General features: G+C 31.8%; 1 protein-coding gene across 1 annotated transcript in view; it reads left to right on the top strand.

The window, feature by feature from the left end:
- Window positions 1–6932, top strand: part of LOC106055491 (SCO-spondin-like) — a 50965-nt gene extending 44033 nt beyond the window's left edge. Inside the window, exons 22-28 of the mRNA XM_056028685.1 lie at window positions 1242–1406; window positions 1893–2057; window positions 2829–3005; window positions 3550–3699; window positions 4338–4548; window positions 4667–4863; window positions 5022–6932. Coding sequence (XP_055884660.1) covers window positions 1242–1406; window positions 1893–2057; window positions 2829–3005; window positions 3550–3699; window positions 4338–4548; window positions 4667–4863; window positions 5022–5107 — 1151 coding nt within the window. The 3' untranslated portion in view covers window positions 5108–6932. The remainder of the gene's footprint in view (window positions 1–1241; window positions 1407–1892; window positions 2058–2828; window positions 3006–3549; window positions 3700–4337; window positions 4549–4666; window positions 4864–5021) is intronic.
- Window positions 6933–14793: the final 7861 nt, after the last annotated feature.

Below are 14793 nucleotides of genomic sequence, written 5' to 3' on the forward strand. Positions count from 1 at the left end.
TTTTTTGATCCATGTCTAAATCAAGGGCATGTAAAATAATGGGACACATTTTGGGTATTTAGAAATTAGATGATATTTTTATTCTATAATGTAATTAACTTAACCATTACATTTTCATTATTAATATTCTTATTGTTACTCATATTTGACCAAGTGTTATTAATGTATCATGTTATTAAACAACAATAAGTAGATTTATTTTATGAGTTACTATGTAAGAGTTCTATGAATAACAGTTTTTTTTATTTTTGTGTTACAATTTCTTTAGCAAAGATTATTGTTATCAATCAAGTCTGTCAAATTTTGTTTGACAATCTGTCCTTCCTATTGCCTGTAATAGAAACTATTTAATATACTAACAAGTTTTTAAATTTTTTTTTAGCTATGTGAATTTATTTATAAATTCATTGAATATTGATAAGCAGAGGGTAAATGCTTAATAACTGTTTGAAAAATGTAATAGAACTTTTCAAGAAATCATAAGACAAATGTAGGCCTATTATATTTTTGGTAAATAGAAAAAATCAATTCTACATAACTCTAGTTTTTAAATGTATTTTTAGTATTTTGAAAAATCTTTTTGATTTATTTTTATATATGCCTATAATATTTCACATTTTTTTAAAAATTAAAATAATTTTAAAATTAAATTGTTTTTTAATAAATTTAATAGGCAATTTAAATCAACTAATCTTCATAGACCTCACTTAAAAACAAAATATTTGTTTGTAATTGATCTTTTCTTCTTTTTTTTTTAAACATTTAATAAATCTTACATTTACTTCACATTTACACACACACACACAAATATATTTAAATATTGATTGCATTTACATATTAACAATATTATATTTATTTGTTTTTGTGGTGTGTAATTTATAATCTTGTGAACATAGTTTGGAACTGTATAGCACTTTTATAACCCAGATATCTAAATATATATGTTCAATATACATACTTTTTAAATTTTGTATATATGCTCTATTTAGCATATGTTTTTTTTGTGTGTGTGATATGATTCACTGATAAAAGAAAAATACAATATCCTTGTCATATATATTAATTGGTTATTATAATATTTTACGTTTAAAGTAAATATTTAGCTCTATTCAAATAAAATTGTTAAGTTGAAACAGTTTTACATATAATGTTAATTTAAACTTTTAAAAATTTGAAACTATCCTTTATAGATGTTCAAATATGATTTAAGTTTATAATAATAATAATGTCTTTCATTTCAGTTGATGGCTACTACAGTGAATGGGGTGTCTGGAGTCAGTGCAGTGTGTCATGTGGAGGAGGAAGTTATTGGAGAACTAGGTCATGTGTGCCACCAAAAAATGGTGGCTTGGACTGTATAGGACCAGCAAATGTAACTGATAACTGTAATACTCAACCATGTCCAAGTATGTTCAAAGCATAAATTAAACAGTATTTATTTGTTTGTTTGCTTAAGTTATCATTTGTTTTAAATATTATTAGTTTTATTGATTTCATTAGCATATATTACTTTTATGGTTGAATTAAATGGATATGTTTAGTCTTGTAAACTTTGTGTATTCTTTGTTTAAATCTTTTGTAAAATTTCTGGACATAAAATTTTCACCACCTCTTTTGGCAACCTTACAGACCCATGTCCAGGAAGCAGTAAAGAGAATGCTTCTTGTCACACATTTAATTGTTTACCTTTTCGAAATGTATTGCTATTAAGGATTCCTTAAGTTTTCTTTTCAGTCTTGGAATTTTCAAAAGTCTAATAAAAAACTAAACATTATGAGTCTATAATAAAAGCCTGAACATAAAGAAAAATATGATTAGACTTTATTCTCTAAATTAAGACCACATTGTCAAAAATTCCATAAATGTATCAATAATTGTGTCTTTTGTTGCAGTTGATGGTGTTTGGTTGAGTTGGTCTGTCTGGTCAGCATGTAGCACTACATGTGGGGGTGGCAAGCAAACAAGAACAAGATTGTGTGAAGAACCAAAATATGGTGGAAAACTTTGCGAAGGTCCAAAGGCTGAGTATTTGAATTGTAGTGACAATCCTTGCCCAAGTAAGTACTATATAATAGTAAAGAAGTAACTTTAAAGAATAGGCTTCCATTTTAAAGTATTAAACCTTTTTGTTTATCTATACATAATTTATTTATTATTTTAAACAAAATAAATTGATGAGGCAATTTTTCTCCTATTTTTAAGGACATTTTAATGCTTGATAAAAACTTATTTTCTAAAGTAGACCTAATTCTAGATTCAAATATATTTTATTTTCTGTAAAGCATCTCTAACATATGAAGAAATGACATTATACAATATAAATTTCATATTATCCTATTTAAAAAAAATAAAGACAGTCATAAAGATTTATTACTAATAATTAGTTTTTAAAATTTGTTTCCTTTTATATTTTCTTGAAACATAAATGTAAGCACTCCATATTGTCTGGCACAAGTTAACATATATCCTATAAACTATATCTACTTATTATGATATTGTCTTTTCACTTTACTATTAATGTCCAATTAGTGTCTTCCTAAATCTCATGTATGGGTTAGTGTTTTTTTTTTATATTATATACTAATAATTTGCTTTCTGTTGCACCAAACCTATTTACTCCTTACATATAATCTAATTTGATGTAGTTAATCCAAACATTAGATATTAACTTTAATTATATCTTATAATTATTTAATCCAACATTGAGATTTTTTAACATTTAAATTTTGTTTGATTTGATAAATTTTTAATTGGCTGGCTCTAGATCTATTAAAAAAACAACAACTGTTAAGACAAAATGTTGATTGACTTAATAATTTATATTCCAGTCCCTGGTCTGTGGCTACCTTGGTCTCCCTGGACTCCATGTTCAGCTACCTGTGGTGGAGGGACTCATGTCAGAGACAGACTCTGCAACACCACCTCTTTTGGCAACCTTACAGACCCATGTCCAGGAAGCAGTAAAGAGAATGCTTCTTGTCACACATTTAATTGTTTACCTTTAGGTACATGTTTCATTCGTGTTCTGTTTGTACAGAGAATTAAAATAATGTATATGAATAAACACAATAAAATGCTGCAATAAAATATTTGTTTTATTTTGATAAGATAAGAAGTATCACAAAATCAATACAGTTTAAAAAAACAACAACTTCTTTAATTATTTTTTTTTAGCTATTATCATTTTATTTTTCATTTATTAAAGAAGTTGTAAATATTATTGACAAACAAAAAGCAAATGTTTCTTTGACTATTAATAACTTCAAAAACTTAATTTAAGCTAATTACAAAATATAAATTTGCCTTACTGTTGGTTGTGGCTTCTGCTTTATTAACCATTTGAAAATCTCAAATTCTAATAAATACCCTATCAAGATGGCTAATCTAACATACACAATCATACTTACAATATAAAAACTTTATTAGACATATTAATATTTTTTAACCTTTAAGTACATATATTCTGTTCAAGTTGGTTTACAGTCTTCATAAGTGCTATAATTGGTCTGATTTTTGTACTCATGTTTATAAAAATTATTTCACTCAAAGCCAGAACCTGTACAGAGTTAGGTCAACGAGGCTTAGTTGAAAACACCATGGCAGATATAGATCCTGATGGACCAACCCTGTATTCTTTGGAGCCTGTGTCTGTATATTGTGACATGGTTTCTAACAATGGCACTGGAGTTACTGTCTTAGGTTTGTACTATAAAACTATTAGAATATAGACACTAAAAAGCATCTTTTTTGGATGGCTAATTTTGTGGTTGTTCCAAGTCTCATTCTGAGAACCTGCATTTCATGAAGTTGTCCTTAAGTTTTATCAAAAACATTTGTTATCATTGAATAAAAAAAATATTTTAGGTGCTGTTAAAATTACTTCTTCATTGCTAAATTATGCAGGTCTAGAAAATTGACCTTAAACCTTTCAGAGACCACAGGCATGTCAAACGTATGAGTCCCCATAGATTAGAGCTAGACCCTGCATTGAGGGCATGAAGCAGGCCTAGTGTATTTGTAATGCTACCTATTTACATGATATCCTCAATAAACATCCATACTAATACATTTTGAAATACTTCAACTGCCATTGTCAATTGTGTTTTTCAAAGATTTTCTTAAAGTATTTTTTTTGTTCACTCATCTATATATTTCAATTATATACAACATTGCTAAACAAGAGATTTTGACTAAGTTGTTCAGAAATGATTATATGTATACAGATTAAGCAGTAATACATACAAAGTATATACCCTACATTATGCATACTGACTGTTTAATTATACAATGTATATGATTTTCAATTTCTTTAAAAGTTTGATTTGAAATTCCTCTAGGTCACAATCAGGAGGCCAAAACGGAAGTTCAGGGCTGGGAAGGTGCACGAGAATATCAGGCAGATTTAATCTATAATGTCAGCTTTGACCATGCTATTTCTATTGTGGACCAGTCCAGCAACTGTGAGCAGTACATCCGCTGGGAGTGTTTTGCTGCATTAATTCATAACTACAATGACAACAATAAAATAACAACTGGATGGCTTAATAGGTTTTCTTTGCTTTACTATCTGGCTTGTACATTTAAAAAAATAAAATTTTAATGAATTTAATGTAGGTATTTGCTGTGTTCATGACTAATACATTTTTTTTCAATGTCTCTCCGCTAGAACTAAAGGTGTAGCAGACTACTTTGGAGATGCTCCACCAGGTTCTAACAATTGCACTTGTGGTACTAAAAATGCATGTGCTGATAAATCTTTTGGTTGTAACTGTGACTCAAATGATCATGTCTGGCGAGTTGATGATGGCTACTTGACCTATAAAGATGACCTTCCTGTGTATGCTTTTGTGGCAGGTGATACAGGTAATAGAATGAGTTAATGTAGAGCCTATACACATTGAAACAGTCTAGCCAATATAATTGTTTCATTTGATTAATCTTTTTTTTTTCTATTTTGTCAAAGTCTCTTTTACATCTCAGTAAATTCAAATATAAAAATAGAAGTTGCTTATATTTTCAAGGTGGCCAGGATGAAGATGGTTTCAGTCAAGTTGGGCCACTTCGTTGCTATGGAACAGCAAAAGTTGAAATGAATCTTAAACCATAAAGAATTTTTATATACTTAAAAAATAAACATAGCATAACATGCCAACTGTTTCATTTCCATTTTTATTAACACTATTTGTAAAAACAACTATTGTTTTAGAGATGAATCGAGTTGGCATCAATTCAAGCATGTTTGTTTTTTAATTAAATCTTTCTTTTTTTGTCTTTTTAAAAATGTTCCATTGATTTCTTTTTAATATCTTCAGCATAAAATGTTTACAAATATATCAACATGAAATTGTCACCTTAATTTTTACAAAAACTATCATAGTGTATTACAAAAGAATTAATCTCTGAAAGATTAATTTGAAACAATTTTAAAAAATTCATTGACATTTATTTAATGCACCTAAAACTGTGAGAAATATTTAGGATTAATAAAAAAAAAACCTCAACTTTCAGGTCATTAATGAAAGTATTAAAATCTGATTATTATTTTTTTTATTTTGAAAGAGACATTTTTAGCAAATAAATTGTGACTCCACAATCATCAATGAAAAAAGGTTTGCAAACATGAAGAGATTGGCTAATATGTTGACCCTATTCTCTGCAGGTGGATCTGATGAAGAAGGCTTTAGTACAGTGGGGCCATTACGATGTTGGGGCTCTATCCAGAAAAGTCCTTGATCTACTTACTAATCCTTGCATTTATATAGAACAATGCCAGGATGGAGGAAAGCCTTGTTCTATGTAATGATTTGTTGATTTGAGATGATCAAAGACTATGCAAGGGATTTTCTGGAAGTCACAATGTTGTCACTTTATTTACTTCACTTTGAACACAAACTGACAATCACTTTACTTATCACATTTAGTGAATGTTGTTTCACATCAGGAACATTTTATTTATTGAACTCTTTTATATAAGACATGAAACTCGAAACTTGCTTTTCATTATTTGAATTTCTTTTTCTGTCTTGTATATGATTCAAATACATTTTATATAGGCGTAAAATGTTACTAGCAGATAAAAAAAATATCAAAAGATAATATAGAGAATATTTTACATATTGCTTTAGATTTATGAAAGTCACTCTATGACACAATAATTACAAATGCTTATGTACGTTTTCGGTAATTACTCGTAATAGAGTTTGCATTGCTTTAAAATTTAAACTAATTTTAGCTAATTTATCAAAGCACTTTGTTTTATCCCTTGATATCTGTAACTCTCATGCAAACAGAAGACAGTTTACTGTTTGATTCTTAAGTTAGAGCGGAGATTTTTTGGAGAGAGCTAAGGGAAACACTTTAGAAAAATTGTGAAATATAGGTCGATGAAATCACATCTGCCATCTCTATGTCAGTGATTTGTTTTCCTTGCTTGCTGACCACTTCCTGTGATATCATCGTCTATCTGGATGTGGAATGCGCTTTATACTCTCGCCAGGAAGGTCTCAATATCAAAACGTGACCTCCTTCACCTGCCGTCTCGCTTCAAGGACTCTGTATGACAACATTTTTACAATTCAAATCTGAAGAAACTTTGAAAACTTAAATCAACGTTCCTTACACTTGAATCTGGAGATCTACAAGTCAGTATTCAAGTTTTGTTTCCGTATAGGGCTCCCTGAGTTTACTCTCGCTATAGAAAAAACCTCGATTTTTGTTTTCTAAATTCTTCAGTTTTAATTAATGAACGTTTTCACCGGATGGCATATTTAATTTGAGAAATTAATCGTGACCTTTTCAATCACTCAAATTACTCATGTCATCGCTAGTAATTCAGATCACATTTAATTCAGATCACGTTTATGATTTGGCACAAATAAAGTTGGATACCAAAATAAAAATTGAATTTTTCTTTTGTTTTGTGCATGAAAATAAATTAGGCAGTACATTACAAAAGAGTCTATAGTCTATATTTGAAACCTTTGGCTGTTTTAAGTTATAGTCTACACATAACTAATTCTGATTGACCTATTCCCTAACAATCAAGAAATGAAACAAAAGTATGAAATAATTTCTTACAAAGAAAATACAACATAAATATGAAATACTAAATTAATAGACCAAAGACCCGCTCAACACAAGAACATAAAGAAACTAGAACAGTGGCAACATAGAGCAATGAGGCATGCAACAATCAACAAATCATATTGGGCTAGAGCAGGGATTACCTAAGTGGTCTATATAGGCCACTAGGGGTCTACGAAAGTGAAAAAATAATTTGGGGTCTGAGATAATGGATTTCATTTAAGCAGGTCGTGAGTTTATTTTTCACATCCCATTAATGAAATTATTTCGTTCACTAATATATGATTTGTACCTTAATAAATCCTTTCAATACTTATCCTATTATTCAAACGAAAAATTGTATTTTATTTCAATACTTATTTAAATAGCTTAATTTTTGTCTACATGTAACTAATGTTTAAAATTGCGCTTTATTCCTTCCGTCTCAAACAGTTGCCTAAGTGCCTATTTATGTGAGGATATGGAATTAATTTTACTGAAAGATAATTTGAGACGATGCCATTCTGATAAAAAGATAATGGTTTGAAAAAGATAAACAGTTTTAAAGATAAAGTTCAGAATAGACCCACAAAATCTCTATTCGACATCATTTAGAGAAGATGATGGTTTTTGAACGACTTACAATATCTCTTTACTTCTAGCCACATACAGAAAACACTATATGTAAAACATTGATTTTACCTGCCGTAAAAACTTTTACACAAATCTCCTAGTGAAAACAGTTCAATGGACTCAAATATTTGAGCCGCACGTGAAAGATCTCTTTAAGAAAACTTTTACAATGATACTTAAGGCAACTTAATTTATTAATATTTAATGTTTTAAGGACTACTTCATAGAACAATAAATTCCTATATGAAACATAGTATTAGTAGCAACGGATGGTAAAGCTGCAAAAACAAATCATTTCCAGTGTATTTGGTGATTCCAGTAATAAATATTAATTGTTATTTTAATTGGTCTAAGTTTGAATTTTATCAACAAAAAAGAAAGATCTCTATAACTTAATAATGTACCTTTTCACTCTTCGACTCTATAGTTAGAAATTTGTTTTTAAAAAATAAAGTTGATACATTTGCAAAAAATGCAATTCAGTTAAGCAGGAAGTCTACGAGACAAAATAAAATGTGGGAACCACTGGACTAGAGTAACAAGGAATGCTTTTTAATTTATAAGAAAAAGAAAAGCTTTTCTAATTGTAATAATAATAGAATTTGAAAGAACTTAAATGTTTTTTTCTTTTTAATCCTAGCCTTAACGGATGGGGCTACTTTGCATCTGTCGGAAATAGAATTAGCTTAGTACTTGCTGGTCATGTGACAATCATCAGATAGCCGCCTGGCCTTGTGGTATACCGATTGGACTCAAATCACGAGTTGGAACCCCGCCTTCATCCCCTTAGAATGTATGAGCCTGAACGTAATCATCTTCAGTTCTGAAGCACTGTACGATACTTGTCAAACAAAACAAATATATTTATTAAATGTAAATATGCGCACAACTTATGGGAGGGGGGGGGGTAGAGCAATCAGTGGCGCATTGCACAATTACGAATGATTGTGTTGAGGAAGACGAAGGCTGCACGCTTGCATTGATACATTCTCTTGCATTTACATTGAACGAAGTATTCTGAAGCTGCCTAGAGCAATATGCAGATTGGAACTTGATGATCTAAAAGCAAAAATCAGTTTTGAAAATGTGAAGAACTTCTTTCACTAGCAAAAGGCATCGGAATTACACATTTTTATCAATTACCATGTAAACATTTTCCAGAACTAAGAAAATGTTCCCAAAGTTTTGCCTGTCAGTTCGGAACAACATTTAAATTCAGGCAAACAATTTCATCCATGAAAATGACTGAAAACAAATTGAGGTCCGATTCAAATGTAAATGTCGGTTGCTTTCAGTTGCAAACTTAGGTAATAATATTTCCGATTTGGTGAAATCAAACCAGTAAAATCTCATTAAAGCTAATTAAATTGCCTGAATAAGAAATTATTTTGTAAAATTTAAACCTGCGAACAGTGTTCATAATTGATTTGAATTAGTATTCAGAAAGATCCATAAAATATATAACATTTAACTATTTTGTGTGAAATTCCTTCCTCTACAACTGCCACATTAGCCCATATTATCACAAATGTCTATAATTTTGATAGAAACAGTTTTTCTGTGTAGATCAAACTGCCAACTATGTCCAAATTACCATTTCATTTCTAAAGTATAAGAGAGGAGACAAGTTTGTGTGGCGCATTAGAAGTGAAACAAAATTGGCCCATGGAAACAAAAAGGTTGGCCTCCCCCTGACTTAAGTCTTCCAGAGAGCGTTTCTTACACAAAGTCGCTACATTTAAATTGGAACAAACTAAAACACGCTGGAGATAAACAAGGGGCACCACTCTTGGTCAATAAGGAGAACTAGAACGTGTTCTAGTAAGGCAGACGACAGTTCTGCTGACAGATGAGCCTTACACATTTCTACAAGTCTTATCTATCTCCATTCCTATGTCATACCGGTAATCATGACATCGGATCACTGTACTTTTTTAAAACTAGAAGCTTCAAATTTATTTATAGTACATTTAACAGCGGCGTCGTTAGGGAAGGTGTCATCCTCCAATGCACCAAGTATTTTCCTGCATTCTCAGCTTCAGAAACGAAATTGTCCTGGCGTTCAACGTTCCTTTTTTTTTTCTCTACGTAAAGTCATTCTCGTGCTAAGCACAACGTTTTGTAAGGGGCCTGTTTTGTTCACACATAAGACATTTCAATTCTATTACAATGCAAGATATCAAACGTTATTACTAGAGATATGTAGAGATGTATTTTTTTTGTCCTCTTCAAAGTAACATTTTAAACCGATCTTCTTGCAGACGCCTCTTGCGAAAACGCCATGACATAATGAGTTATATTTCATTATTGTATTGAAAACATTTCTAATATTTCGTTTCATTCGATTATTGCGGATTTATAGATATAATTCAAATTGGCCAGTTTCTCGACTCGCCCCACAGGACGAGCTACACTGACAAACTAAAACAGTAAATGGTCAATACATTCATTCAAACTTGATCTCATGTTTCTTTCACTTTAAAAAAGAAAAACATAATCTTCTTTATCAAAAGACTGAATGCAACACTAAATTTTGATTTTTTGTGTATTTTTGTTAATCAATTACTAGATCTAGATCTAAAAAATAAAATTATATGCTACATAGGTTAGGGTTAAAAAAAAACTACAACTTCACTTCTTTGAACTACTTGACAAAACAACGCCTTGATCTAACCTTCTACAAAATGTTCACGATCAATCAGTCGCGGATAAGAATTTATTTCCGTCTAGTAGTAATAGTCTAGTAGTAGTCTAGTAGTAGTAGTCTAGTAGTAGTCTAGTAGTAGTAGTCTAGTAGTAGTCTAGTAGTAGTAGTCTAGTAGTATGTATATATATCACTGGCGGATCCAGGGGGGGGGGGCGGTAGGGGCGATCGCCCCCCCCCCCACTCGGCCGACCCCCCCCCCTTCGGGGGGGGGGGCGGACGAACTTTAGTATAGGATTCACACAATTTGTATACGAATTTATTACTTATGTTAAAAATATATACTAATTATTTATATTTCAACCTATTTTTAGATTATTTCGCCCCCCCCTCTCTAGTATGTTGGCCGATTTGGTAGGGTCGGGAGGGGCGATGGTATCAATCCCGCCCCCCCCCCTTAACTTTCGAGTGGGGGGGGCGGTCCAATTTATTAGTAGAAATCACAGCCTGCTAACAAAATCAATTAAATATCTATATCCTTGTAACTTGTTATTGATATTTTAACCGATCTTTATATTATGTCGTTCCCTGTTTGCCGATTGGTGTGGGGAGGGGACGAATACCTCTTCTGCCCTTCCCACATAAACCCTTTGAGTGGGGGGGGGCGGTCCGTTTTTATGGAGAAATCATAGTTTGTGAACAAAATTAGTTGAATTAATATATAAATTTTATATTATGTCGCTCCCTTTCTGGTATTTTGGCCAATAGGTGGGGCGAGAGGGGGGGGCGATTGCATGTACTGCCCTCCCCACTCTAGCCCTCTGAGTGCTGGGGGGGGGGCGGTCCTATTTTTGTGGAGAATCATAGTTTGTGAATAAAATTAGTTGAATATCTATATAATATAAACTACGAATTGATATGTGACACATTGTAAATATGTCGTACCACACTCTAATCTCAAATTGTATCATTAGTAAATTTAAATGAAAAAGGGTTGTACCAGGTGGGAGGGGCGATACATGCAATCGCATTTCCCCCATCGGACAAATCAATACTTTTTCTTTTTGTATTATAGTTAAGAAATTACAAAATTTAAAAATCTGTCACTAATATAATTTATATATACTATAAATTAAATTCTTATATCGAGTCGCCCCATACCTATTCTTTAATGCCAAATGCAATCTTTAGCAGAAATTAGTAAAGGAGCGAGGATTAATTGTTTTCACTCTACCGCCATTCCCATTTCCAGACAGAGTTTTTGTAATTTCACATGAAGTTATCATAAGTATTTTAAGAAAGACTTAGCATTGGAAAAGTTAGAATTCAAACGAAATTTTTCAGTATAAGAGTCATGATTGAGATGAGTTCTAAACTCAAATAACATTTTCATAGTCGCTTTTTCCCAACCTTTACTCAATCTGATATTTTTCTAGCTAAATAAATTTGGGACTATAACTCACAATTTATGCTAGAGTTTTCTTGAATACTATTTATCGAATAAGTTTTTTTTCGGCGGCGATCCTCAAAGCAAAAATCTAAATACGTGGGGTATCCTATCTTTTCAAGGAACAAATCGGTTTTATTTGCAATGTATTATGGGTCTATAAATTCAAATTAGAATATTTTTCAAGTACAACATTATTCGAAAGGTCGTTTTTTTAATAGTATGAATAATGAGCTTCAGGTCAGGAGAATGCGTTTCTGCAGTGAAGAATGCAAGAAAACGCTTTTGGCGTCGGGGCTTCGCCCCGAACTCCATTTCTGAGTCATGAGTTGTAGATGTCAGGAGAATGCGTTTCTGCAGAGAAGAATGCAAGAAAACGCTTTTGGCGTCGGGGCTTCGCCCCGAACTCCATTTATATATAATGAGTTGTAGATGTCAGGAGAATGCGTTTCTGCAGAGGTGAATGCAAGAAAACGCTTTTGGCGTCGCGGCTTCGCCCCGAACTTCATTTATGGGTAATGAGTTGTAGATGTCAGGAGAATGCGTTTCTGCAATGAAGAATGCAAGAAAACGCTTTTGGCGTCGGGGCTTCGCCCCGAACTACATTGTGAAGAATGAGCTGTACTTGTCAGGAGAATGCGTATCTGCAGTCAAAAAAGCAAGAAAACGCTTATGGCGTCGGGGCTTCGCCCCGAACTCCATTGATGAATAATGAGCTGTACTTGTCAGGAGAATGCGTTTCTGCAGTGAAAAAAGCAAGAAAACGCTTATGGCGTTGGAGCTTCGCCCCGAACTTCACCAGAGAACCGTATAGCGCTGCCACAGTTGTTTTGTTTTTCGCCGAAGGTTGAGAAATGCTGCTTTTTTTATTCTCATATATATATATATATATATATATATATATATATATATATATATATATATATATATATATATATATATATATATATATATATGTGTGTGTGTGTGTGTGTGTGCGCGCGCGCTGTATGCACGTTTATGCGTAGGGTTAGGGTTTACTGGGCGTTAGGGTTAGGGTTTGGAAAAAAATCGCCCCCCCCCCACTCCAAAGTTCTGGATCCGCTAGGGATATATACATAAGTCTATGATCTAAATCTAAAAATTAAATTATATGTTACATAGGTTAGGGTTGAAAAGAAATAACTTTACTTCTTTTAACTACTTTACAAAACAACGCCTTCATCCAACTTTCTAACAAATTTTCACGACATTTTTTGTAGTGTTTCATATGTCCAGTCTAGATCTAGTATATATAAGCCTATGACTGGGTCATATTTGGAGAAGAAACGTTCTTTCATTAAAAGTTCCTTTTTAAAAGGAATACTCATCTACATCTTCATTGTGTTGGGATAGACTGTAAAATCTGCCTGCTAGAAAGTGTAATATCAAGCAAGATGTCTTTATGTCTATCATGATAGTGACACTCGTGTTACTTTTTTCTTTTTTAGCGAAGTCCGGCTGAAGACACTTGTACGTATGGACAGTTTTGCCGATATTATTCTATTGTTTGACCACGTGACGATATGATTACGCATACTACTGAGATACGAGCGTATATTAAGTATTAAGCTTTTTATTATTACATTGTTAATATTCATGTGTATCCAATGAAATGATGATTGAGAAGATATGGTTCAATGTGAACCTAGCTTATCTGATGTTATTGAATGATTAGGTAATTTATCGTTTTCTAAAGGGCTTATCTCTTATTCAAGGCCTCAAGAAAGAAACTTTTCCCTTTAGTTTACTCTCAAGATCGCATAAATTGTTCATTTGAAAAACAAAACAAAACATTTTTTTAATGCAAGTAGCTCATATAACAAGACAATTTATTTAGTAATACAAATATATTTGAAATTTTTTTTTAAGAAAAAGAAAAAGATGTTTCATAAATATGTTTAATAAATATACCGGAAAGTGACATCCCTTAATTAATGATAACGTACCCCCGTGCTTTTACTATTAATAGTGAAAAATTGTAAAAGTGGTGTATTTTTATTTAAGAAAACTGATTGCATATTTTTATTTAAGAAAACTGGTTGCATATTTAATTTTAAAAATTAAATGATTCGTTTTTAGAAAAGAACAAAGTAGCCTTTGCATCGGAATTTTGAAAGATCTAAGATTTTCTGATGCCAAATTTTTAGCATCTTTTCTAGTTTCTGTGATGTAAACGGCACAGACGGACGGACAGACAAATAACACAAAGCTAATAGCGGCTAGTAAAATTGAAGTAAAATACATGTAATATTCCTGCAATGATTTTGTTTCGATAGATGAAAGAAATGTCAAGACGAAATGGTTTAAAAACGATTCTGGATCTAAAACTCTAGAATAGGCCTATAGATCTAGATTCTGAAATTAAAAATTCCAAACAATTATTTAAAAATATTTCTATTTAAAGATCTAAATGTATATTTATAACAACTAAGTAAATTACATCATTGTGACGTCATGCTAAGTGGCAGCCCATGAGTGCACGAGATAAGAAAGAAATATTCCATTAGATCTAAATAAAGCTTATATCACTCCGTCTGTCTGTCGTACACATTTTGTCAGGTTAATTTTCCCACTTCCCATTCTCGGATCAAGTTGAAACTGTGCACAGTGGTGGTTGAGTGGTTAAGCGCTTGGCTTCCGAACCAAGGGATCCTGCGTTCGAATCTCGGTGAAGATCGGAATTTTGAATTTTGGGATTTTCAGTCTAATTGATAGGCCTACCTGACTTTACTTGGAGAACTAAAGGATGTTGGTCGTTGTGCTGGCCACATGTCACGCTGGTCAAAGATTCATATGACCTTCAACATCATCTGCTTTATAGATTTTATGGTCTGAAAAGGAAACTTAAAAACTTCACAATTAATTAATTATTGTCAATTAATTAGTTTTGCTTGATATAAATAAATTTCTTACAGTATTGAGCTATATGGCTGTAAATGTGCAGTTCTTTCCCATATATAAGCTTTATTTGAATTTTTTTTTCATG

The sequence above is a fragment of the Biomphalaria glabrata genome, chromosome 5 (assembly GCF_947242115.1).
Source record: "Biomphalaria glabrata chromosome 5, xgBioGlab47.1, whole genome shotgun sequence".
NCBI lineage: Eukaryota > Metazoa > Mollusca > Gastropoda > Planorbidae > Biomphalaria > Biomphalaria glabrata.